Here is a 23,291-nt window from a genome sequence, read left to right as displayed (position 1 = left end):
CAGCCGAGGCACACAAAAACAGGACTTCCTGCTGCCTCCAAGCATCCTCAACCCCCCCCTGGACTCCCCCCTCCCTCCCTTCCCCCCGCCAGCTGGGCTCCCAGCCCGCAGCCTCTTCTGCCCTTTCTCCAGCTCTGCGATGACCAGAACCAGTTAGTCTGAAAGGGGGCGAGGCGGGAAGACTCGTTTGTGCCCACTCCGGGGTGAGAAAGGTGAGTCGAGCCCACAGGGAGTCAGGTGAAGGAAGAGGAACTTCCGTGAAATCCTTTCCAGTCAGGAAAGCACAAGGAGCCCCGCGCAGCTTTGGAGCTGTGTCTGTCCTCTTTTCTGCAAGCACCTCCTCCGCATCAGGCTCTGGTGGCCTCTCGCCTGAGGCCAGTCTTGAATCCCAGCAGCTGCTGCTGCCGCAGCTCCGCTCCTCACCTGTGGCTCCTGCGGTGCAGGGTGAGATACTTCTGCTGGCTGAAGCTGCTGCCGCAGTCCGGGCACACCAGGGGGGCCTTTGCATCCAGAGAGGCCGGCGGGACCTTCCGGCTGGCGCCTGCTCCTTTGCCCGCGGATTTTGCTTCTCCCTGGGACGGGGCAGCTCTGCCAAGAAGGGGGCCGCTCCTCGGTGGCTGCTCGTCCTCGTGGGTCTTCTGGTGGGCCAGCATGATCTTCCTGTCTCGGAACCGCTTCTCGCAGGTGGGGCACGCGTAGGGCTTCTCCTGCAGAGCGCGGCCCGTGCCCCCCTCGGAGGGCAGCTTCTCCCCACGGTGGACTCGCAGGTGGCTGTTCAGGTGCTGCTTCTGCCGGCAGGTCTTGCCACAGAAGGCGCAGCGGTAGGGCCGCTCCCCGGTGTGCATCCGGTTGTGGATGACCAGCGTGGCCTTGTCCCGAAAGGACTTCCCGCACTCGGGGCAGGAAAAGGGCCGCTCCCCGGTGTGGAGGCGCAGGTGCTTGAGAAGGGGCTGCTTGTAGCCGAAGCGCTTCCCGCAGGCCGTGCATGAGAAGGGCTTCTCGCCCGTGTGGACCCGCTGGTGATTCCGGACGTTGCGCTCCTGGGCGAAGCATTTCCCACACTGGGCGCAGGCGAAGGGCCGCTCCTTGACGTGCGACTTCATGTGAGACACCAAGATCTGCTTGAGCCGGAAGCGGCGCCCGCACTCCAGGCAGGCGAAGGGCCGCTCGGCTGAGTGCGTCCCCTCGTGCTTCCGCAAGCTCGCCTTCGTGTCGAAGCTCTTCCCGCACTGGGCACAGGTGTGGGGCTTCTTGGGCCCCGGGGTGCACTGCAGGTGGCGCAGGAGCTGCAGCTTGGCGGCCACGCTCCTCTTGCCCTTGGCGGGGGGGCTCTTGCTTGCAGCGGCAGGTGGGCTCTGAGGCATGTGCCGCTTGACGTGGCGCTTCAGGTCCCCTCTGGAAGGGAAGGCCTTGGGGCACAGGTGGCACCTGAAGGGGCGCTCCCCGGTGTGGGACCGGATGTGGATGGTCATGGCCACGTTGCTGAAGAAGCGTTTGCCGCACTCCGGGCACTTGGGCGGGTTCATCTTCAGCGTCACGCGGGGCAGAGCCTGGGCAGGGGCGTTCGATGCTCGGGTCACCCGCTTTTCCATCCCTGCAGAGCGGTCCTTCTTCTTTCTCTTGCGTCGGGCCGGGATTCGCAGGATCGTGCCCGGCCCTTCCCCTTCCTCCTCGCCCACCATCCGAATTTCATCTCCTGCCGAGAAGAAAGGAAAATGGATTCCCAGTCGCGGCTGAACGGGGATTAAAAGGCCGGGAAGGAACCACATCCAAGCAAGAGATCAGAACTTTCTGATGGGAACCCTCAAGTCCCACGTGGCTACGTGCCACCTTCTCTCACCTGCCCCCGCACCCCAGCTTTTTACACACCCTCCTCCGGCCTCTCAATGAACAAATCTCCCTTCCTCTTTGCTCCCTTGCCCAAATGTTCTCATGTCTGCCAAGGAGTCAGGACAGGCGGTTAAGAGAACTTTTGCCGCCTGGCAGGATTTAGCTATGCTGAGGGGCGGAAGTACCCTGGCATAGGCCCCTTCGTGCCAGCTTCCCTCCTACCCACCCCCCACCAGCCGACAGACGGACAGGAGTTGTGGGCCTAGACCAGGAAGGGCCAATGTCAGCCCCCCAGCCTGGGCATGAAAAGCACTGGGCCAAGAGTGTCCATTCACCCTGGCCTGCCACACAGGGTCGTTGTGAAGACAGAAGGGAGGGCCTGTGGAGGAAAGGCAAGATGGAAGCATGGCGATGGCAGGCCCTGGCCCCTCACCCAGCCACTGGTTCAGGGGCTTCCTCCGTCTGCAGGGCTTCGAGCTCTCTCTGACGCACGGCTCCCGCCCCTGCTCGATTCGGCAGATGATCTCGGGCTTGACTGACAAGCGGCCTGCAGAGAAGAAGCGGCAGAATCCCAGTCATTTCAGGCTACCTGTCTACACACACACACACACACACACGCACACGCACACGCACACGCACACGCACACGCACACAAGCACTCCTGCGTGTTGTGAAGGTGCGGGGCTTCTGAGCTCAGAGCTCCTGAGCACGCAGAGAACGGAAGGAAACTGGGCAGGCCTCTCTTCCTGGGGGAAGGAAGTCTCCCTGGGGGATCCAGATGGGAAACCTCCAGCAGTCCAGGAGAAACCCTGAGACCAGCGGAGGGGGGGGGGGGGGCTGCGGCTGCCGGCCCCTTTCTCTACGGCCTTTTAGACTCACTCCTCCTGGCCTTCTATGCCCGTCCCAGTCAGCAGTGAAGACCCAGAGCATCCCCCCCCCCCCCCCCCCGCGACACACACATGGCACTTTTATGCAACCCCTCCCTTTGCCAGGAATCTGCCTCTCCACTGGGCCCCCTCCCTGCCTGCCTGCCTGCCTGCTGGTCCTTCCTTGGGATTTCTGAGGGTCTGTGCTGATGCCCTGAAGGCCTTTGGGATTGTTTGGAAAAGGACTGAGGTCTCTGTGTTGGGGCTCCTGCCACCAAACCAGAGAAGGGCAACGAGGATGATTGAGGGACTGGAGCACCTTCCTTATGAGGAGAGGCTGCAGCGTTTGGTACTCTTTAGTTTGAAGAGGAGACGTCTGAGGGGGGAGATGATTGAAGTCTATGAAATTATGCATGGGGTAGAAAATGTTGACAGAGAGAAATGTTTCTCTCTTTCTCACAATACTAGAACCAGGGGGCATCCATTGAAAATGCTGGGGGGAAGAATTAGGACTAATAAAAGGAAACACTTCTTCACGCAACGTGTGATTGGTGTTTGGAATATGCTGCCACAGGAGGTGGTGATGGCCACTAACCTGGATAGCTTTAAAAAGGGCTTGGACAGATTTATGGAGGAGAAGTCAATCTATGGCTACCAATCTTGATCCTCCTTGATCTCAGATTGCAAATGCCTTAGCTGGGGGGTGGGGGGGGCGGGGGGGGGGGGGGGGGGGGGTGGGGGGGGGGGGGGGGGGGGGGGGGGGGGGGGGGGGGGGGGGGGGGAGGGGGGGGGGGGGGGTGGGGGGGAGGGGGGGAGGGGGGGGGGGGGGGGGGGGGGGTGGGTGGGAGGGAGGGGGGGTGGGGGGGAGGGAGGGGTGGGGGGTGGGGGGGGGGGGGGGGGGGGGGGGGGGGGGGGGGGGGGGGGGGGGGGGGGGGGGGGTGGGGGGGGGGGGGGGTGGGGGGGAGGGGGGGGTTGGGGGGGGGGGGGTTTGGGGGGGGGGGGGGTGGGGGGGGGGGGGGGTGGGGGGGGGGGGGGGTGGGGGGGGGGGGGGGTGGGGGGGGGGGGGGGTGGGGGGGGGGGGGGGTGGGGGGGGGGGGGGGTGGGGGGGGGGGGGGGTGGGGGGGGGGGGGGGTGGGGGGGGGGGGGGGTGGGGGGGGGGGGGGGTGGGGGGGGGGGGGGGTGGGGGGGGGGGGGGGTGGGGGGGGGGGGGGGTGGGGGGGGGGGGGGGTGGGGGGGGGGGGGGGTGGGGGGGGGGGGGGGTGGGGGGGGGGGGGGGTGGGGGGGGGGGGGGGTGGGGGGGGGGGGGGGTGGGGGGGGGGGGGGGTGGGGGGGGGGGGGGGTGGGGGGGGGGGGGGGTGGGGGGGGGGGGGGGTGGGGGGGGGGGGGGGTGGGGGGGGGGGGGGGTGGGGGGGGGGGGGGGTGGGGGGGGGGGGGGGTGGGGGGGGGGGGGGGTGGGGGGGGGGGGGGGTGGGGGGGGGGGGGGGTGGGGGGGGGGGGGGGTGGGGGGGGGGGGGGGTGGGGGGGGGGGGGGGTGGGGGGGGGGGGGGGTGGGGGGGGGGGGGGGTGGGGGGGGGGGGGGGTGGGGGGGGGGGGGGGTGGGGGGGGGGGGGGGTGGGGGGGGGGGGGGGTGGGGGGGGGGGGGGGTGGGGGGGGGGGGGGGTGGGGGGGGGGGGGGGTGGGGGGGGGGGGGGGTGGGGGGGGGGGGGGGTGGGGGGGGGGGGGGGTGGGGGGGGGGGGGGGTGGGGGGGGGGGGGGGTGGGGGGGGGGGGGGGTGGGGGGGGGGGGGGGTGGGGGGGGGGGGGGGTGGGGGGGGGGGGGGGTGGGGGGGGGGGGGGGTGGGGGGGGGGGGGGGTGGGGGGGGGGGGGGGTGGGGGGGGGGGGGGGTGGGGGGGGGGGGGGGTGGGGGGGGGGGGGGGTGGGGGGGGGGGGGGGTGGGGGGGGGGGGGGGTGGGGGGGGGGGGGGGTGGGGGGGGGGGGGGGTGGGGGGGGGGGGGGGTGGGGGGGGGGGGGGGTGGGGGGGGGGGGGGGTGGGGGGGGGGGGGGGTGGGGGGGGGGGGGGGTGGGGGGGGGGGGGGGTGGGGGGGGGGGGGGGTGGGGGGGGGGGGGGGTGGGGGGGGGGGGGGGTGGGGGGGGGGGGGGGTGGGGGGGGGGGGGGGTGGGGGGGGGGGGGGGTGGGGGGGGGGGGGGGTGGGGGGGGGGGGGGGTGGGGGGGGGGGGGGGTGGGGGGGGGGGGGGGTGGGGGGGGGGGGGGGTGGGGGGGGGGGGGGGTGGGGGGGGGGGGGGGTGGGGGGGGGGGGGGGTGGGGGGGGGGGGGGGTGGGGGGGGGGGGGGGTGGGGGGGGGGGGGGGTGGGGGGGGGGGGGGGTGGGGGGGGGGGGGGGTGGGGGGGGGGGGGGGTGGGGGGGGGGGGGGGTGGGGGGGGGGGGGGGTGGGGGGGGGGGGGGGTGGGGGGGGGGGGGGGTGGGGGGGGGGGGGGGTGGGGGGGGGGGGGGGTGGGGGGGGGGGGGGGTGGGGGGGGGGGGGGGTGGGGGGGGGGGGGGGTGGGGGGGGGGGGGGGTGGGGGGGGGGGGGGGTGGGGGGGGGGGGGGGTGGGGGGGGGGGGGGGTGGGGGGGGGGGGGGGTGGGGGGGGGGGGGGGTGGGGGGGGGGGGGGGTGGGGGGGGGGGGGGGTGGGGGGGGGGGGGGGTGGGGGGGGGGGGGGGTGGGGGGGGGGGGGGGTGGGGGGGGGGGGGGGTGGGGGGGGGGGGGGGTGGGGGGGGGGGGGGGTGGGGGGGGGGGGGGGTGGGGGGGGGGGGGGGTGGGGGGGGGGGGGGGTGGGGGGGGGGGGGGGTGGGGGGGGGGGGGGGTGGGGGGGGGGGGGGGTGGGGGGGGGGGGGGGTGGGGGGGGGGGGGGGTGGGGGGGGGGGGGGGTGGGGGGGGGGGGGGGTGGGGGGGGGGGGGGGTGGGGGGGGGGGGGGGTGGGGGGGGGGGGGGGTGGGGGGGGGGGGGGGTGGGGGGGGGGGGGGGTGGGGGGGGGGGGGGGTGGGGGGGGGGGGGGGTGGGGGGGGGGGGGGGTGGGGGGGGGGGGGGGTGGGGGGGGGGGGGGGTGGGGGGGGGGGGGGGTGGGGGGGGGGGGGGGTGGGGGGGGGGGGGGGTGGGGGGGGGGGGGGGTGGGGGGGGGGGGGGGTGGGGGGGGGGGGGGGTGGGGGGGGGGGGGGGTGGGGGGGGGGGGGGGTGGGGGGGGGGGGGGGTGGGGGGGGGGGGGGGTGGGGGGGGGGGGGGGTGGGGGGGGGGGGGGGTGGGGGGGGGGGGGGGTGGGGGGGGGGGGGGGTGGGGGGGGGGGGGGGTGGGGGGGGGGGGGGGTGGGGGGGGGGGGGGGTGGGGGGGGGGGGGGGTGGGGGGGGGGGGGGGTGGGGGGGGGGGGGGGTGGGGGGGGGGGGGGGTGGGGGGGGGGGGGGGTGGGGGGGGGGGGGGGTGGGGGGGGGGGGGGGTGGGGGGGGGGGGGGGTGGGGGGGGGGGGGGGTGGGGGGGGGGGGGGGTGGGGGGGGGGGGGGGTGGGGGGGGGGGGGGGTGGGGGGGGGGGGGGGTGGGGGGGGGGGGGGGTGGGGGGGGGGGGGGGTGGGGGGGGGGGGGGGTGGGGGGGGGGGGGGGTGGGGGGGGGGGGGGGTGGGGGGGGGGGGGGGTGGGGGGGGGGGGGGGTGGGGGGGGGGGGGGGTGGGGGGGGGGGGGGGTGGGGGGGGGGGGGGGTGGGGGGGGGGGGGGGTGGGGGGGGGGGGGGGTGGGGGGGGGGGGGGGTGGGGGGGGGGGGGGGTGGGGGGGGGGGGGGGTGGGGGGGGGGGGGGGTGGGGGGGGGGGGGGGTGGGGGGGGGGGGGGGTGGGGGGGGGGGGGGGTGGGGGGGGGGGGGGGTGGGGGGGGGGGGGGGTGGGGGGGGGGGGGGGTGGGGGGGGGGGGGGGTGGGGGGGGGGGGGGGTGGGGGGGGGGGGGGGTGGGGGGGGGGGGGGGTGGGGGGGGGGGGGGGTGGGGGGGGGGGGGGGTGGGGGGGGGGGGGGGTGGGGGGGGGGGGGGGTGGGGGGGGGGGGGGGTGGGGGGGGGGGGGGGTGGGGGGGGGGGGGGGTGGGGGGGGGGGGGGGTGGGGGGGGGGGGGGGTGGGGGGGGGGGGGGGTGGGGGGGGGGGGGGGTGGGGGGGGGGGGGGGTGGGGGGGGGGGGGGGTGGGGGGGGGGGGGGGTGGGGGGGGGGGGGGGTGGGGGGGGGGGGGGGTGGGGGGGGGGGGGGGTGGGGGGGGGGGGGGGTGGGGGGGGGGGGGGGTGGGGGGGGGGGGGGGTGGGGGGGGGGGGGGGTGGGGGGGGGGGGGGGTGGGGGGGGGGGGGGGTGGGGGGGGGGGGGGGTGGGGGGGGGGGGGGGTGGGGGGGGGGGGGGGTGGGGGGGGGGGGGGGTGGGGGGGGGGGGGGGTGGGGGGGGGGGGGGGTGGGGGGGGGGGGGGGTGGGGGGGGGGGGGGGTGGGGGGGGGGGGGGGTGGGGGGGGGGGGGGGTGGGGGGGGGGGGGGGTGGGGGGGGGGGGGGGTGGGGGGGGGGGGGGGTGGGGGGGGGGGGGGGTGGGGGGGGGGGGGGGTGGGGGGGGGGGGGGGTGGGGGGGGGGGGGGGTGGGGGGGGGGGGGGGTGGGGGGGGGGGGGGGTGGGGGGGGGGGGGGGTGGGGGGGGGGGGGGGTGGGGGGGGGGGGGGGTGGGGGGGGGGGGGGGTGGGGGGGGGGGGGGGTGGGGGGGGGGGGGGGTGGGGGGGGGGGGGGGTGGGGGGGGGGGGGGGTGGGGGGGGGGGGGGGTGGGGGGGGGGGGGGGTGGGGGGGGGGGGGGGTGGGGGGGGGGGGGGGTGGGGGGGGGGGGGGGTGGGGGGGGGGGGGGGTGGGGGGGGGGGGGGGTGGGGGGGGGGGGGGGTGGGGGGGGGGGGGGGTGGGGGGGGGGGGGGGTGGGGGGGGGGGGGGGTGGGGGGGGGGGGGGGTGGGGGGGGGGGGGGGTGGGGGGGGGGGGGGGTGGGGGGGGGGGGGGGTGGGGGGGGGGGGGGGTGGGGGGGGGGGGGGGTGGGGGGGGGGGGGGGTGGGGGGGGGGGGGGGTGGGGGGGGGGGGGGGTGGGGGGGGGGGGGGGTGGGGGGGGGGGGGGGTGGGGGGGGGGGGGGGTGGGGGGGGGGGGGGGTGGGGGGGGGGGGGGGTGGGGGGGGGGGGGGGTGGGGGGGGGGGGGGGTGGGGGGGGGGGGGGGTGGGGGGGGGGGGGGGTGGGGGGGGGGGGGGGTGGGGGGGGGGGGGGGTGGGGGGGGGGGGGGGTGGGGGGGGGGGGGGGTGGGGGGGGGGGGGGGTGGGGGGGGGGGGGGGTGGGGGGGGGGGGGGGTGGGGGGGGGGGGGGGTGGGGGGGGGGGGGGGTGGGGGGGGGGGGGGGTGGGGGGGGGGGGGGGTGGGGGGGGGGGGGGGTGGGGGGGGGGGGGGGTGGGGGGGGGGGGGGGTGGGGGGGGGGGGGGGTGGGGGGGGGGGGGGGTGGGGGGGGGGGGGGGTGGGGGGGGGGGGGGGTGGGGGGGGGGGGGGGTGGGGGGGGGGGGGGGTGGGGGGGGGGGGGGGTGGGGGGGGGGGGGGGTGGGGGGGGGGGGGGGTGGGGGGGGGGGGGGGTGGGGGGGGGGGGGGGTGGGGGGGGGGGGGGGTGGGGGGGGGGGGGGGTGGGGGGGGGGGGGGGTGGGGGGGGGGGGGGGTGGGGGGGGGGGGGGGTGGGGGGGGGGGGGGGTGGGGGGGGGGGGGGGTGGGGGGGGGGGGGGGTGGGGGGGGGGGGGGGTGGGGGGGGGGGGGGGTGGGGGGGGGGGGGGGTGGGGGGGGGGGGGGGTGGGGGGGGGGGGGGGTGGGGGGGGGGGGGGGTGGGGGGGGGGGGGGGTGGGGGGGGGGGGGGGTGGGGGGGGGGGGGGGTGGGGGGGGGGGGGGGTGGGGGGGGGGGGGGGTGGGGGGGGGGGGGGGTGGGGGGGGGGGGGGGTGGGGGGGGGGGGGGGTGGGGGGGGGGGGGGGTGGGGGGGGGGGGGGGTGGGGGGGGGGGGGGGTGGGGGGGGGGGGGGGTGGGGGGGGGGGGGGGTGGGGGGGGGGGGGGGTGGGGGGGGGGGGGGGTGGGGGGGGGGGGGGGTGGGGGGGGGGGGGGGTGGGGGGGGGGGGGGGTGGGGGGGGGGGGGGGTGGGGGGGGGGGGGGGTGGGGGGGGGGGGGGGTGGGGGGGGGGGGGGGTGGGGGGGGGGGGGGGTGGGGGGGGGGGGGGGTGGGGGGGGGGGGGGGTGGGGGGGGGGGGGGGTGGGGGGGGGGGGGGGTGGGGGGGGGGGGGGGTGGGGGGGGGGGGGGGTGGGGGGGGGGGGGGGTGGGGGGGGGGGGGGGTGGGGGGGGGGGGGGGTGGGGGGGGGGGGGGGTGGGGGGGGGGGGGGGTGGGGGGGGGGGGGGGTGGGGGGGGGGGGGGGTGGGGGGGGGGGGGGGTGGGGGGGGGGGGGGGTGGGGGGGGGGGGGGGTGGGGGGGGGGGGGGGTGGGGGGGGGGGGGGGTGGGGGGGGGGGGGGGTGGGGGGGGGGGGGGGTGGGGGGGGGGGGGGGTGGGGGGGGGGGGGGGTGGGGGGGGGGGGGGGTGGGGGGGGGGGGGGGTGGGGGGGGGGGGGGGTGGGGGGGGGGGGGGGTGGGGGGGGGGGGGGGTGGGGGGGGGGGGGGGTGGGGGGGGGGGGGGGTGGGGGGGGGGGGGGGTGGGGGGGGGGGGGGGTGGGGGGGGGGGGGGGTGGGGGGGGGGGGGGGTGGGGGGGGGGGGGGGTGGGGGGGGGGGGGGGTGGGGGGGGGGGGGGGTGGGGGGGGGGGGGGGTGGGGGGGGGGGGGGGTGGGGGGGGGGGGGGGTGGGGGGGGGGGGGGGTGGGGGGGGGGGGGGGTGGGGGGGGGGGGGGGTGGGGGGGGGGGGGGGTGGGGGGGGGGGGGGGTGGGGGGGGGGGGGGGTGGGGGGGGGGGGGGGTGGGGGGGGGGGGGGGTGGGGGGGGGGGGGGGTGGGGGGGGGGGGGGGTGGGGGGGGGGGGGGGTGGGGGGGGGGGGGGGTGGGGGGGGGGGGGGGTGGGGGGGGGGGGGGGTGGGGGGGGGGGGGGGTGGGGGGGGGGGGGGGTGGGGGGGGGGGGGGGTGGGGGGGGGGGGGGGTGGGGGGGGGGGGGGGTGGGGGGGGGGGGGGGTGGGGGGGGGGGGGGGTGGGGGGGGGGGGGGGTGGGGGGGGGGGGGGGTGGGGGGGGGGGGGGGTGGGGGGGGGGGGGGGTGGGGGGGGGGGGGGGTGGGGGGGGGGGGGGGTGGGGGGGGGGGGGGGTGGGGGGGGGGGGGGGTGGGGGGGGGGGGGGGTGGGGGGGGGGGGGGGTGGGGGGGGGGGGGGGTGGGGGGGGGGGGGGGTGGGGGGGGGGGGGGGTGGGGGGGGGGGGGGGTGGGGGGGGGGGGGGGTGGGGGGGGGGGGGGGTGGGGGGGGGGGGGGGTGGGGGGGGGGGGGGGTGGGGGGGGGGGGGGGTGGGGGGGGGGGGGGGTGGGGGGGGGGGGGGGTGGGGGGGGGGGGGGGTGGGGGGGGGGGGGGGTGGGGGGGGGGGGGGGTGGGGGGGGGGGGGGGTGGGGGGGGGGGGGGGTGGGGGGGGGGGGGGGTGGGGGGGGGGGGGGGTGGGGGGGGGGGGGGGTGGGGGGGGGGGGGGGTGGGGGGGGGGGGGGGTGGGGGGGGGGGGGGGTGGGGGGGGGGGGGGGTGGGGGGGGGGGGGGGTGGGGGGGGGGGGGGGTGGGGGGGGGGGGGGGTGGGGGGGGGGGGGGGTGGGGGGGGGGGGGGGTGGGGGGGGGGGGGGGTGGGGGGGGGGGGGGGTGGGGGGGGGGGGGGGTGGGGGGGGGGGGGGGTGGGGGGGGGGGGGGGTGGGGGGGGGGGGGGGTGGGGGGGGGGGGGGGTGGGGGGGGGGGGGGGTGGGGGGGGGGGGGGGTGGGGGGGGGGGGGGGTGGGGGGGGGGGGGGGTGGGGGGGGGGGGGGGTGGGGGGGGGGGGGGGTGGGGGGGGGGGGGGGTGGGGGGGGGGGGGGGTGGGGGGGGGGGGGGGTGGGGGGGGGGGGGGGTGGGGGGGGGGGGGGGTGGGGGGGGGGGGGGGTGGGGGGGGGGGGGGGTGGGGGGGGGGGGGGGTGGGGGGGGGGGGGGGTGGGGGGGGGGGGGGGTGGGGGGGGGGGGGGGTGGGGGGGGGGGGGGGTGGGGGGGGGGGGGGGTGGGGGGGGGGGGGGGTGGGGGGGGGGGGGGGTGGGGGGGGGGGGGGGTGGGGGGGGGGGGGGGTGGGGGGGGGGGGGGGTGGGGGGGGGGGGGGGTGGGGGGGGGGGGGGGTGGGGGGGGGGGGGGGTGGGGGGGGGGGGGGGTGGGGGGGGGGGGGGGTGGGGGGGGGGGGGGGTGGGGGGGGGGGGGGGTGGGGGGGGGGGGGGGTGGGGGGGGGGGGGGGTGGGGGGGGGGGGGGGTGGGGGGGGGGGGGGGTGGGGGGGGGGGGGGGTGGGGGGGGGGGGGGGTGGGGGGGGGGGGGGGTGGGGGGGGGGGGGGGTGGGGGGGGGGGGGGGTGGGGGGGGGGGGGGGTGGGGGGGGGGGGGGGTGGGGGGGGGGGGGGGTGGGGGGGGGGGGGGGTGGGGGGGGGGGGGGGTGGGGGGGGGGGGGGGTGGGGGGGGGGGGGGGTGGGGGGGGGGGGGGGTGGGGGGGGGGGGGGGTGGGGGGGGGGGGGGGTGGGGGGGGGGGGGGGTGGGGGGGGGGGGGGGTGGGGGGGGGGGGGGGTGGGGGGGGGGGGGGGTGGGGGGGGGGGGGGGTGGGGGGGGGGGGGGGTGGGGGGGGGGGGGGGTGGGGGGGGGGGGGGGTGGGGGGGGGGGGGGGTGGGGGGGGGGGGGGGTGGGGGGGGGGGGGGGTGGGGGGGGGGGGGGGTGGGGGGGGGGGGGGGTGGGGGGGGGGGGGGGTGGGGGGGGGGGGGGGTGGGGGGGGGGGGGGGTGGGGGGGGGGGGGGGTGGGGGGGGGGGGGGGTGGGGGGGGGGGGGGGTGGGGGGGGGGGGGGGTGGGGGGGGGGGGGGGTGGGGGGGGGGGGGGGTGGGGGGGGGGGGGGGTGGGGGGGGGGGGGGGTGGGGGGGGGGGGGGGTGGGGGGGGGGGGGGGTGGGGGGGGGGGGGGGTGGGGGGGGGGGGGGGTGGGGGGGGGGGGGGGTGGGGGGGGGGGGGGGTGGGGGGGGGGGGGGGTGGGGGGGGGGGGGGGTGGGGGGGGGGGGGGGTGGGGGGGGGGGGGGGTGGGGGGGGGGGGGGGTGGGGGGGGGGGGGGGTGGGGGGGGGGGGGGGTGGGGGGGGGGGGGGGTGGGGGGGGGGGGGGGTGGGGGGGGGGGGGGGTGGGGGGGGGGGGGGGTGGGGGGGGGGGGGGGTGGGGGGGGGGGGGGGTGGGGGGGGGGGGGGGTGGGGGGGGGGGGGGGTGGGGGGGGGGGGGGGTGGGGGGGGGGGGGGGTGGGGGGGGGGGGGGGTGGGGGGGGGGGGGGGTGGGGGGGGGGGGGGGTGGGGGGGGGGGGGGGTGGGGGGGGGGGGGGGTGGGGGGGGGGGGGGGTGGGGGGGGGGGGGGGTGGGGGGGGGGGGGGGTGGGGGGGGGGGGGGGTGGGGGGGGGGGGGGGTGGGGGGGGGGGGGGGTGGGGGGGGGGGGGGGTGGGGGGGGGGGGGGGTGGGGGGGGGGGGGGGTGGGGGGGGGGGGGGGTGGGGGGGGGGGGGGGTGGGGGGGGGGGGGGGTGGGGGGGGGGGGGGGTGGGGGGGGGGGGGGGTGGGGGGGGGGGGGGGTGGGGGGGGGGGGGGGTGGGGGGGGGGGGGGGTGGGGGGGGGGGGGGGTGGGGGGGGGGGGGGGTGGGGGGGGGGGGGGGTGGGGGGGGGGGGGGGTGGGGGGGGGGGGGGGTGGGGGGGGGGGGGGGTGGGGGGGGGGGGGGGTGGGGGGGGGGGGGGGTGGGGGGGGGGGGGGGTGGGGGGGGGGGGGGGTGGGGGGGGGGGGGGGTGGGGGGGGGGGGGGGTGGGGGGGGGGGGGGGTGGGGGGGGGGGGGGGTGGGGGGGGGGGGGGGTGGGGGGGGGGGGGGGTGGGGGGGGGGGGGGGTGGGGGGGGGGGGGGGTGGGGGGGGGGGGGGGTGGGGGGGGGGGGGGGTGGGGGGGGGGGGGGGTGGGGGGGGGGGGGGGTGGGGGGGGGGGGGGGTGGGGGGGGGGGGGGGTGGGGGGGGGGGGGGGTGGGGGGGGGGGGGGGTGGGGGGGGGGGGGGGTGGGGGGGGGGGGGGGTGGGGGGGGGGGGGGGTGGGGGGGGGGGGGGGTGGGGGGGGGGGGGGGTGGGGGGGGGGGGGGGTGGGGGGGGGGGGGGGTGGGGGGGGGGGGGGGTGGGGGGGGGGGGGGGTGGGGGGGGGGGGGGGTGGGGGGGGGGGGGGGTGGGGGGGGGGGGGGGTGGGGGGGGGGGGGGGTGGGGGGGGGGGGGGGTGGGGGGGGGGGGGGGTGGGGGGGGGGGGGGGTGGGGGGGGGGGGGGGTGGGGGGGGGGGGGGGTGGGGGGGGGGGGGGGTGGGGGGGGGGGGGGGTGGGGGGGGGGGGGGGTGGGGGGGGGGGGGGGTGGGGGGGGGGGGGGGTGGGGGGGGGGGGGGGTGGGGGGGGGGGGGGGTGGGGGGGGGGGGGGGTGGGGGGGGGGGGGGGTGGGGGGGGGGGGGGGTGGGGGGGGGGGGGGGTGGGGGGGGGGGGGGGTGGGGGGGGGGGGGGGTGGGGGGGGGGGGGGGTGGGGGGGGGGGGGGGTGGGGGGGGGGGGGGGTGGGGGGGGGGGGGGGTGGGGGGGGGGGGGGGTGGGGGGGGGGGGGGGTGGGGGGGGGGGGGGGTGGGGGGGGGGGGGGGTGGGGGGGGGGGGGGGTGGGGGGGGGGGGGGGTGGGGGGGGGGGGGGGTGGGGGGGGGGGGGGGTGGGGGGGGGGGGGGGTGGGGGGGGGGGGGGGTGGGGGGGGGGGGGGGTGGGGGGGGGGGGGGGTGGGGGGGGGGGGGGGTGGGGGGGGGGGGGGGTGGGGGGGGGGGGGGGTGGGGGGGGGGGGGGGTGGGGGGGGGGGGGGGTGGGGGGGGGGGGGGGTGGGGGGGGGGGGGGGTGGGGGGGGGGGGGGGTGGGGGGGGGGGGGGGTGGGGGGGGGGGGGGGTGGGGGGGGGGGGGGGTGGGGGGGGGGGGGGGTGGGGGGGGGGGGGGGTGGGGGGGGGGGGGGGTGGGGGGGGGGGGGGGTGGGGGGGGGGGGGGGTGGGGGGGGGGGGGGGTGGGGGGGGGGGGGGGTGGGGGGGGGGGGGGGTGGGGGGGGGGGGGGGTGGGGGGGGGGGGGGGTGGGGGGGGGGGGGGGTGGGGGGGGGGGGGGGTGGGGGGGGGGGGGGGTGGGGGGGGGGGGGGGTGGGGGGGGGGGGGGGTGGGGGGGGGGGGGGGTGGGGGGGGGGGGGGGTGGGGGGGGGGGGGGGTGGGGGGGGGGGGGGGTGGGGGGGGGGGGGGGTGGGGGGGGGGGGGGGTGGGGGGGGGGGGGGGTGGGGGGGGGGGGGGGTGGGGGGGGGGGGGGGTGGGGGGGGGGGGGGGTGGGGGGGGGGGGGGGTGGGGGGGGGGGGGGGTGGGGGGGGGGGGGGGTGGGGGGGGGGGGGGGTGGGGGGGGGGGGGGGTGGGGGGGGGGGGGGGTGGGGGGGGGGGGGGGTGGGGGGGGGGGGGGGTGGGGGGGGGGGGGGGTGGGGGGGGGGGGGGGTGGGGGGGGGGGGGGGTGGGGGGGGGGGGGGGTGGGGGGGGGGGGGGGTGGGGGGGGGGGGGGGTGGGGGGGGGGGGGGGTGGGGGGGGGGGGGGGTGGGGGGGGGGGGGGGTGGGGGGGGGGGGGGGTGGGGGGGGGGGGGGGTGGGGGGGGGGGGGGGTGGGGGGGGGGGGGGGTGGGGGGGGGGGGGGGTGGGGGGGGGGGGGGGTGGGGGGGGGGGGGGGTGGGGGGGGGGGGGGGTGGGGGGGGGGGGGGGTGGGGGGGGGGGGGGGTGGGGGGGGGGGGGGGTGGGGGGGGGGGGGGGTGGGGGGGGGGGGGGGTGGGGGGGGGGGGGGGTGGGGGGGGGGGGGGGTGGGGGGGGGGGGGGGTGGGGGGGGGGGGGGGTGGGGGGGGGGGGGGGTGGGGGGGGGGGGGGGTGGGGGGGGGGGGGGGTGGGGGGGGGGGGGGGTGGGGGGGGGGGGGGGTGGGGGGGGGGGGGGGTGGGGGGGGGGGGGGGTGGGGGGGGGGGGGGGTGGGGGGGGGGGGGGGTGGGGGGGGGGGGGGGTGGGGGGGGGGGGGGGTGGGGGGGGGGGGGGGTGGGGGGGGGGGGGGGTGGGGGGGGGGGGGGGTGGGGGGGGGGGGGGGTGGGGGGGGGGGGGGGTGGGGGGGGGGGGGGGTGGGGGGGGGGGGGGGTGGGGGGGGGGGGGGGTGGGGGGGGGGGGGGGTGGGGGGGGGGGGGGGTGGGGGGGGGGGGGGGTGGGGGGGGGGGGGGGTGGGGGGGGGGGGGGGTGGGGGGGGGGGGGGGTGGGGGGGGGGGGGGGTGGGGGGGGGGGGGGGTGGGGGGGGGGGGGGGTGGGGGGGGGGGGGGGTGGGGGGGGGGGGGGGTGGGGGGGGGGGGGGGTGGGGGGGGGGGGGGGTGGGGGGGGGGGGGGGTGGGGGGGGGGGGGGGTGGGGGGGGGGGGGGGTGGGGGGGGGGGGGGGTGGGGGGGGGGGGGGGTGGGGGGGGGGGGGGGTGGGGGGGGGGGGGGGTGGGGGGGGGGGGGGGTGGGGGGGGGGGGGGGTGGGGGGGGGGGGGGGTGGGGGGGGGGGGGGGTGGGGGGGGGGGGGGGTGGGGGGGGGGGGGGGTGGGGGGGGGGGGGGGTGGGGGGGGGGGGGGGTGGGGGGGGGGGGGGGTGGGGGGGGGGGGGGGTGGGGGGGGGGGGGGGTGGGGGGGGGGGGGGGTGGGGGGGGGGGGGGGTGGGGGGGGGGGGGGGTGGGGGGGGGGGGGGGTGGGGGGGGGGGGGGGTGGGGGGGGGGGGGGGTGGGGGGGGGGGGGGGTGGGGGGGGGGGGGGGTGGGGGGGGGGGGGGGTGGGGGGGGGGGGGGGTGGGGGGGGGGGGGGGTGGGGGGGGGGGGGGGTGGGGGGGGGGGGGGGTGGGGGGGGGGGGGGGTGGGGGGGGGGGGGGGTGGGGGGGGGGGGGGGTGGGGGGGGGGGGGGGTGGGGGGGGGGGGGGGTGGGGGGGGGGGGGGGTGGGGGGGGGGGGGGGTGGGGGGGGGGGGGGGTGGGGGGGGGGGGGGGTGGGGGGGGGGGGGGGTGGGGGGGGGGGGGGGTGGGGGGGGGGGGGGGTGGGGGGGGGGGGGGGTGGGGGGGGGGGGGGGTGGGGGGGGGGGGGGGTGGGGGGGGGGGGGGGTGGGGGGGGGGGGGGGTGGGGGGGGGGGGGGGTGGGGGGGGGGGGGGGTGGGGGGGGGGGGGGGTGGGGGGGGGGGGGGGTGGGGGGGGGGGGGGGTGGGGGGGGGGGGGGGTGGGGGGGGGGGGGGGTGGGGGGGGGGGGGGGTGGGGGGGGGGGGGGGTGGGGGGGGGGGGGGGTGGGGGGGGGGGGGGGTGGGGGGGGGGGGGGGTGGGGGGGGGGGGGGGTGGGGGGGGGGGGGGGTGGGGGGGGGGGGGGGTGGGGGGGGGGGGGGGTGGGGGGGGGGGGGGGTGGGGGGGGGGGGGGGTGGGGGGGGGGGGGGGTGGGGGGGGGGGGGGGTGGGGGGGGGGGGGGGTGGGGGGGGGGGGGGGTGGGGGGGGGGGGGGGTGGGGGGGGGGGGGGGTGGGGGGGGGGGGGGGTGGGGGGGGGGGGGGGTGGGGGGGGGGGGGGGTGGGGGGGGGGGGGGGTGGGGGGGGGGGGGGGTGGGGGGGGGGGGGGGTGGGGGGGGGGGGGGGTGGGGGGGGGGGGGGGTGGGGGGGGGGGGGGGTGGGGGGGGGGGGGGGTGGGGGGGGGGGGGGGTGGGGGGGGGGGGGGGTGGGGGGGGGGGGGGGTGGGGGGGGGGGGGGGTGGGGGGGGGGGGGGGTGGGGGGGGGGGGGGGTGGGGGGGGGGGGGGGTGGGGGGGGGGGGGGGTGGGGGGGGGGGGGGGTGGGGGGGGGGGGGGGTGGGGGGGGGGGGGGGTGGGGGGGGGGGGGGGTGGGGGGGGGGGGGGGTGGGGGGGGGGGGGGGTGGGGGGGGGGGGGGGTGGGGGGGGGGGGGGGTGGGGGGGGGGGGGGGTGGGGGGGGGGGGGGGTGGGGGGGGGGGGGGGTGGGGGGGGGGGGGGGTGGGGGGGGGGGGGGGTGGGGGGGGGGGGGGGTGGGGGGGGGGGGGGGTGGGGGGGGGGGGGGGTGGGGGGGGGGGGGGGTGGGGGGGGGGGGGGGTGGGGGGGGGGGGGGGTGGGGGGGGGGGGGGGTGGGGGGGGGGGGGGGTGGGGGGGGGGGGGGGTGGGGGGGGGGGGGGGTGGGGGGGGGGGGGGGTGGGGGGGGGGGGGGGTGGGGGGGGGGGGGGGTGGGGGGGGGGGGGGGTGGGGGGGGGGGGGGGTGGGGGGGGGGGGGGGTGGGGGGGGGGGGGGGTGGGGGGGGGGGGGGGTGGGGGGGGGGGGGGGTGGGGGGGGGGGGGGGTGGGGGGGGGGGGGGGTGGGGGGGGGGGGGGGTGGGGGGGGGGGGGGGTGGGGGGGGGGGGGGGTGGGGGGGGGGGGGGGTGGGGGGGGGGGGGGGTGGGGGGGGGGGGGGGTGGGGGGGGGGGGGGGTGGGGGGGGGGGGGGGTGGGGGGGGGGGGGGGTGGGGGGGGGGGGGGGTGGGGGGGGGGGGGGGTGGGGGGGGGGGGGGGTGGGGGGGGGGGGGGGTGGGGGGGGGGGGGGGTGGGGGGGGGGGGGGGTGGGGGGGGGGGGGGGTGGGGGGGGGGGGGGGTGGGGGGGGGGGGGGGTGGGGGGGGGGGGGGGTGGGGGGGGGGGGGGGTGGGGGGGGGGGGGGGTGGGGGGGGGGGGGGGTGGGGGGGGGGGGGGGTGGGGGGGGGGGGGGGTGGGGGGGGGGGGGGGTGGGGGGGGGGGGGGGTGGGGGGGGGGGGGGGTGGGGGGGGGGGGGGGTGGGGGGGGGGGGGGGTGGGGGGGGGGGGGGGTGGGGGGGGGGGGGGGTGGGGGGGGGGGGGGGTGGGGGGGGGGGGGGGTGGGGGGGGGGGGGGGTGGGGGGGGGGGGGGGTGGGGGGGGGGGGGGGTGGGGGGGGGGGGGGGTGGGGGGGGGGGGGGGTGGGGGGGGGGGGGGGTGGGGGGGGGGGGGGGTGGGGGGGGGGGGGGGTGGGGGGGGGGGGGGGTGGGGGGGGGGGGGGGTGGGGGGGGGGGGGGGTGGGGGGGGGGGGGGGTGGGGGGGGGGGGGGGTGGGGGGGGGGGGGGGTGGGGGGGGGGGGGGGTGGGGGGGGGGGGGGGTGGGGGGGGGGGGGGGTGGGGGGGGGGGGGGGTGGGGGGGGGGGGGGGTGGGGGGGGGGGGGGGTGGGGGGGGGGGGGGGTGGGGGGGGGGGGGGGTGGGGGGGGGGGGGGGTGGGGGGGGGGGGGGGTGGGGGGGGGGGGGGGTGGGGGGGGGGGGGGGTGGGGGGGGGGGGGGGTGGGGGGGGGGGGGGGTGGGGGGGGGGGGGGGTGGGGGGGGGGGGGGGTGGGGGGGGGGGGGGGTGGGGGGGGGGGGGGGTGGGGGGGGGGGGGGGTGGGGGGGGGGGGGGGTGGGGGGGGGGGGGGGTGGGGGGGGGGGGGGGTGGGGGGGGGGGGGGGTGGGGGGGGGGGGGGGTGGGGGGGGGGGGGGGTGGGGGGGGGGGGGGGTGGGGGGGGGGGGGGGTGGGGGGGGGGGGGGGTGGGGGGGGGGGGGGGTGGGGGGGGGGGGGGGTGGGGGGGGGGGGGGGTGGGGGGGGGGGGGGGTGGGGGGGGGGGGGGGTGGGGGGGGGGGGGGGTGGGGGGGGGGGGGGGTGGGGGGGGGGGGGGGTGGGGGGGGGGGGGGGTGGGGGGGGGGGGGGGTGGGGGGGGGGGGGGGTGGGGGGGGGGGGGGGTGGGGGGGGGGGGGGGTGGGGGGGGGGGGGGGTGGGGGGGGGGGGGGGTGGGGGGGGGGGGGGGTGGGGGGGGGGGGGGGTGGGGGGGGGGGGGGGTGGGGGGGGGGGGGGGTGGGGGGGGGGGGGGGTGGGGGGGGGGGGGGGTGGGGGGGGGGGGGGGTGGGGGGGGGGGGGGGTGGGGGGGGGGGGGGGTGGGGGGGGGGGGGGGTGGGGGGGGGGGGGGGTGGGGGGGGGGGGGGGTGGGGGGGGGGGGGGGTGGGGGGGGGGGGGGGTGGGGGGGGGGGGGGGTGGGGGGGGGGGGGGGTGGGGGGGGGGGGGGGTGGGGGGGGGGGGGGGTGGGGGGGGGGGGGGGTGGGGGGGGGGGGGGGTGGGGGGGGGGGGGGGTGGGGGGGGGGGGGGGTGGGGGGGGGGGGGGGTGGGGGGGGGGGGGGGTGGGGGGGGGGGGGGGTGGGGGGGGGGGGGGGTGGGGGGGGGGGGGGGTGGGGGGGGGGGGGGGTGGGGGGGGGGGGGGGTGGGGGGGGGGGGGGGTGGGGGGGGGGGGGGGTGGGGGGGGGGGGGGGTGGGGGGGGGGGGGGGTGGGGGGGGGGGGGGGTGGGGGGGGGGGGGGGTGGGGGGGGGGGGGGGTGGGGGGGGGGGGGGGTGGGGGGGGGGGGGGGTGGGGGGGGGGGGGGGTGGGGGGGGGGGGGGGTGGGGGGGGGGGGGGGTGGGGGGGGGGGGGGGTGGGGGGGGGGGGGGGTGGGGGGGGGGGGGGGTGGGGGGGGGGGGGGGTGGGGGGGGGGGGGGGTGGGGGGGGGGGGGGGTGGGGGGGGGGGGGGGTGGGGGGGGGGGGGGGTGGGGGGGGGGGGGGGTGGGGGGGGGGGGGGGTGGGGGGGGGGGGGGGTGGGGGGGGGGGGGGGTGGGGGGGGGGGGGGGTGGGGGGGGGGGGGGGTGGGGGGGGGGGGGGGTGGGGGGGGGGGGGGGTGGGGGGGGGGGGGGGTGGGGGGGGGGGGGGGTGGGGGGGGGGGGGGGTGGGGGGGGGGGGGGGTGGGGGGGGGGGGGGGTGGGGGGGGGGGGGGGTGGGGGGGGGGGGGGGTGGGGGGGGGGGGGGGTGGGGGGGGGGGGGGGTGGGGGGGGGGGGGGGTGGGGGGGGGGGGGGGTGGGGGGGGGGGGGGGTGGGGGGGGGGGGGGGTGGGGGGGGGGGGGGGTGGGGGGGGGGGGGGGTGGGGGGGGGGGGGGGTGGGGGGGGGGGGGGGTGGGGGGGGGGGGGGGTGGGGGGGGGGGGGGGTGGGGGGGGGGGGGGGTGGGGGGGGGGGGGGGTGGGGGGGGGGGGGGGTGGGGGGGGGGGGGGGTGGGGGGGGGGGGGGGTGGGGGGGGGGGGGGGTGGGGGGGGGGGGGGGTGGGGGGGGGGGGGGGTGGGGGGGGGGGGGGGTGGGGGGGGGGGGGGGTGGGGGGGGGGGGGGGTGGGGGGGGGGGGGGGTGGGGGGGGGGGGGGGTGGGGGGGGGGGGGGGTGGGGGGGGGGGGGGGTGGGGGGGGGGGGGGGTGGGGGGGGGGGGGGGTGGGGGGGGGGGGGGGTGGGGGGGGGGGGGGGTGGGGGGGGGGGGGGGTGGGGGGGGGGGGGGGTGGGGGGGGGGGGGGGTGGGGGGGGGGGGGGGTGGGGGGGGGGGGGGGTGGGGGGGGGGGGGGGTGGGGGGGGGGGGGGGTGGGGGGGGGGGGGGGTGGGGGGGGGGGGGGGTGGGGGGGGGGGGGGGTGGGGGGGGGGGGGGGTGGGGGGGGGGGGGGGTGGGGGGGGGGGGGGGTGGGGGGGGGGGGGGGTGGGGGGGGGGGGGGGTGGGGGGGGGGGGGGGTGGGGGGGGGGGGGGGTGGGGGGGGGGGGGGGTGGGGGGGGGGGGGGGTGGGGGGGGGGGGGGGTGGGGGGGGGGGGGGGTGGGGGGGGGGGGGGGTGGGGGGGGGGGGGGGTGGGGGGGGGGGGGGGTGGGGGGGGGGGGGGGTGGGGGGGGGGGGGGGTGGGGGGGGGGGGGGGTGGGGGGGGGGGGGGGTGGGGGGGGGGGGGGGTGGGGGGGGGGGGGGGTGGGGGGGGGGGGGGGTGGGGGGGGGGGGGGGTGGGGGGGGGGGGGGGTGGGGGGGGGGGGGGGTGGGGGGGGGGGGGGGTGGGGGGGGGGGGGGGTGGGGGGGGGGGGGGGTGGGGGGGGGGGGGGGTGGGGGGGGGGGGGGGTGGGGGGGGGGGGGGGTGGGGGGGGGGGGGGGTGGGGGGGGGGGGGGGTGGGGGGGGGGGGGGGTGGGGGGGGGGGGGGGTGGGGGGGGGGGGGGGTGGGGGGGGGGGGGGGTGGGGGGGGGGGGGGGTGGGGGGGGGGGGGGGTGGGGGGGGGGGGGGGTGGGGGGGGGGGGGGGTGGGGGGGGGGGGGGGTGGGGGGGGGGGGGGGTGGGGGGGGGGGGGGGTGGGGGGGGGGGGGGGTGGGGGGGGGGGGGGGTGGGGGGGGGGGGGGGTGGGGGGGGGGGGGGGTGGGGGGGGGGGGGGGTGGGGGGGGGGGGGGGTGGGGGGGGGGGGGGGTGGGGGGGGGGGGGGGTGGGGGGGGGGGGGGGTGGGGGGGGGGGGGGGTGGGGGGGGGGGGGGGTGGGGGGGGGGGGGGGTGGGGGGGGGGGGGGGTGGGGGGGGGGGGGGGTGGGGGGGGGGGGGGGTGGGGGGGGGGGGGGGTGGGGGGGGGGGGGGGTGGGGGGGGGGGGGGGTGGGGGGGGGGGGGGGTGGGGGGGGGGGGGGGTGGGGGGGGGGGGGGGTGGGGGGGGGGGGGGGTGGGGGGGGGGGGGGGTGGGGGGGGGGGGGGGTGGGGGGGGGGGGGGGTGGGGGGGGGGGGGGGTGGGGGGGGGGGGGGGTGGGGGGGGGGGGGGGTGGGGGGGGGGGGGGGTGGGGGGGGGGGGGGGTGGGGGGGGGGGGGGGTGGGGGGGGGGGGGGGTGGGGGGGGGGGGGGGTGGGGGGGGGGGGGGGTGGGGGGGGGGGGGGGTGGGGGGGGGGGGGGGTGGGGGGGGGGGGGGGTGGGGGGGGGGGGGGGTGGGGGGGGGGGGGGGTGGGGGGGGGGGGGGGTGGGGGGGGGGGGGGGTGGGGGGGGGGGGGGGTGGGGGGGGGGGGGGGTGGGGGGGGGGGGGGGTGGGGGGGGGGGGGGGTGGGGGGGGGGGGGGGTGGGGGGGGGGGGGGGTGGGGGGGGGGGGGGGTGGGGGGGGGGGGGGGTGGGGGGGGGGGGGGGTGGGGGGGGGGGGGGGTGGGGGGGGGGGGGGGTGGGGGGGGGGGGGGGTGGGGGGGGGGGGGGGTGGGGGGGGGGGGGGGTGGGGGGGGGGGGGGGTGGGGGGGGGGGGGGGTGGGGGGGGGGGGGGGTGGGGGGGGGGGGGGGTGGGGGGGGGGGGGGGTGGGGGGGGGGGGGGGTGGGGGGGGGGGGGGGTGGGGGGGGGGGGGGGTGGGGGGGGGGGGGGGTGGGGGGGGGGGGGGGTGGGGGGGGGGGGGGGTGGGGGGGGGGGGGGGTGGGGGGGGGGGGGGGTGGGGGGGGGGGGGGGTGGGGGGGGGGGGGGGTGGGGGGGGGGGGGGGTGGGGGGGGGGGGGGGTGGGGGGGGGGGGGGGTGGGGGGGGGGGGGGGTGGGGGGGGGGGGGGGTGGGGGGGGGGGGGGGTGGGGGGGGGGGGGGGTGGGGGGGGGGGGGGGTGGGGGGGGGGGGGGGTGGGGGGGGGGGGGGGTGGGGGGGGGGGGGGGTGGGGGGGGGGGGGGGTGGGGGGGGGGGGGGGTGGGGGGGGGGGGGGGTGGGGGGGGGGGGGGGTGGGGGGGGGGGGGGGTGGGGGGGGGGGGGGGTGGGGGGGGGGGGGGGTGGGGGGGGGGGGGGGTGGGGGGGGGGGGGGGTGGGGGGGGGGGGGGGTGGGGGGGGGGGGGGGTGGGGGGGGGGGGGGGTGGGGGGGGGGGGGGGTGGGGGGGGGGGGGGGTGGGGGGGGGGGGGGGTGGGGGGGGGGGGGGGTGGGGGGGGGGGGGGGTGGGGGGGGGGGGGGGTGGGGGGGGGGGGGGGTGGGGGGGGGGGGGGGTGGGGGGGGGGGGGGGTGGGGGGGGGGGGGGGTGGGGGGGGGGGGGGGTGGGGGGGGGGGGGGGTGGGGGGGGGGGGGGGTGGGGGGGGGGGGGGGTGGGGGGGGGGGGGGGTGGGGGGGGGGGGGGGTGGGGGGGGGGGGGGGTGGGGGGGGGGGGGGGTGGGGGGGGGGGGGGGTGGGGGGGGGGGGGGGTGGGGGGGGGGGGGGGTGGGGGGGGGGGGGGGTGGGGGGGGGGGGGGGTGGGGGGGGGGGGGGGTGGGGGGGGGGGGGGGTGGGGGGGGGGGGGGGTGGGGGGGGGGGGGGGTGGGGGGGGGGGGGGGTGGGGGGGGGGGGGGGTGGGGGGGGGGGGGGGTGGGGGGGGGGGGGGGTGGGGGGGGGGGGGGGTGGGGGGGGGGGGGGGTGGGGGGGGGGGGGGGTGGGGGGGGGGGGGGGTGGGGGGGGGGGGGGGTGGGGGGGGGGGGGGGTGGGGGGGGGGGGGGGTGGGGGGGGGGGGGGGTGGGGGGGGGGGGGGGTGGGGGGGGGGGGGGGTGGGGGGGGGGGGGGGTGGGGGGGGGGGGGGGTGGGGGG

At 88.9% G+C, this 23,291-nt stretch overlaps 1 protein-coding gene across 1 annotated transcript in view; it reads right to left on the bottom strand.

Annotated features, from left to right (window-relative positions):
• Window positions 1-281: 281 nt before the first annotated feature.
• The window catches only part of LOC125441169 (gastrula zinc finger protein XlCGF57.1-like), a 264,358-nt gene continuing 241,348 nt past the window's right edge, over window positions 282-23,291 (bottom strand). Inside the window, exons 4-5 of the mRNA XM_048511546.1 lie at window positions 2,264-2,377; window positions 282-1,696 (exon numbers count right to left, since the gene is read on the bottom strand). Coding sequence (XP_048367503.1) covers window positions 420-1,696; window positions 2,264-2,377 — 1,391 coding nt within the window. The 3' untranslated portion in view covers window positions 282-419. The remainder of the gene's footprint in view (window positions 1,697-2,263; window positions 2,378-23,291) is intronic.

This window comes from Sphaerodactylus townsendi, linkage group LG11 (genome assembly GCF_021028975.2).
Source record: "Sphaerodactylus townsendi isolate TG3544 linkage group LG11, MPM_Stown_v2.3, whole genome shotgun sequence".
NCBI lineage: Eukaryota > Metazoa > Chordata > Lepidosauria > Squamata > Sphaerodactylidae > Sphaerodactylus > Sphaerodactylus townsendi.
This window is presented reverse-complemented; position numbering and strand designations above follow the sequence as displayed.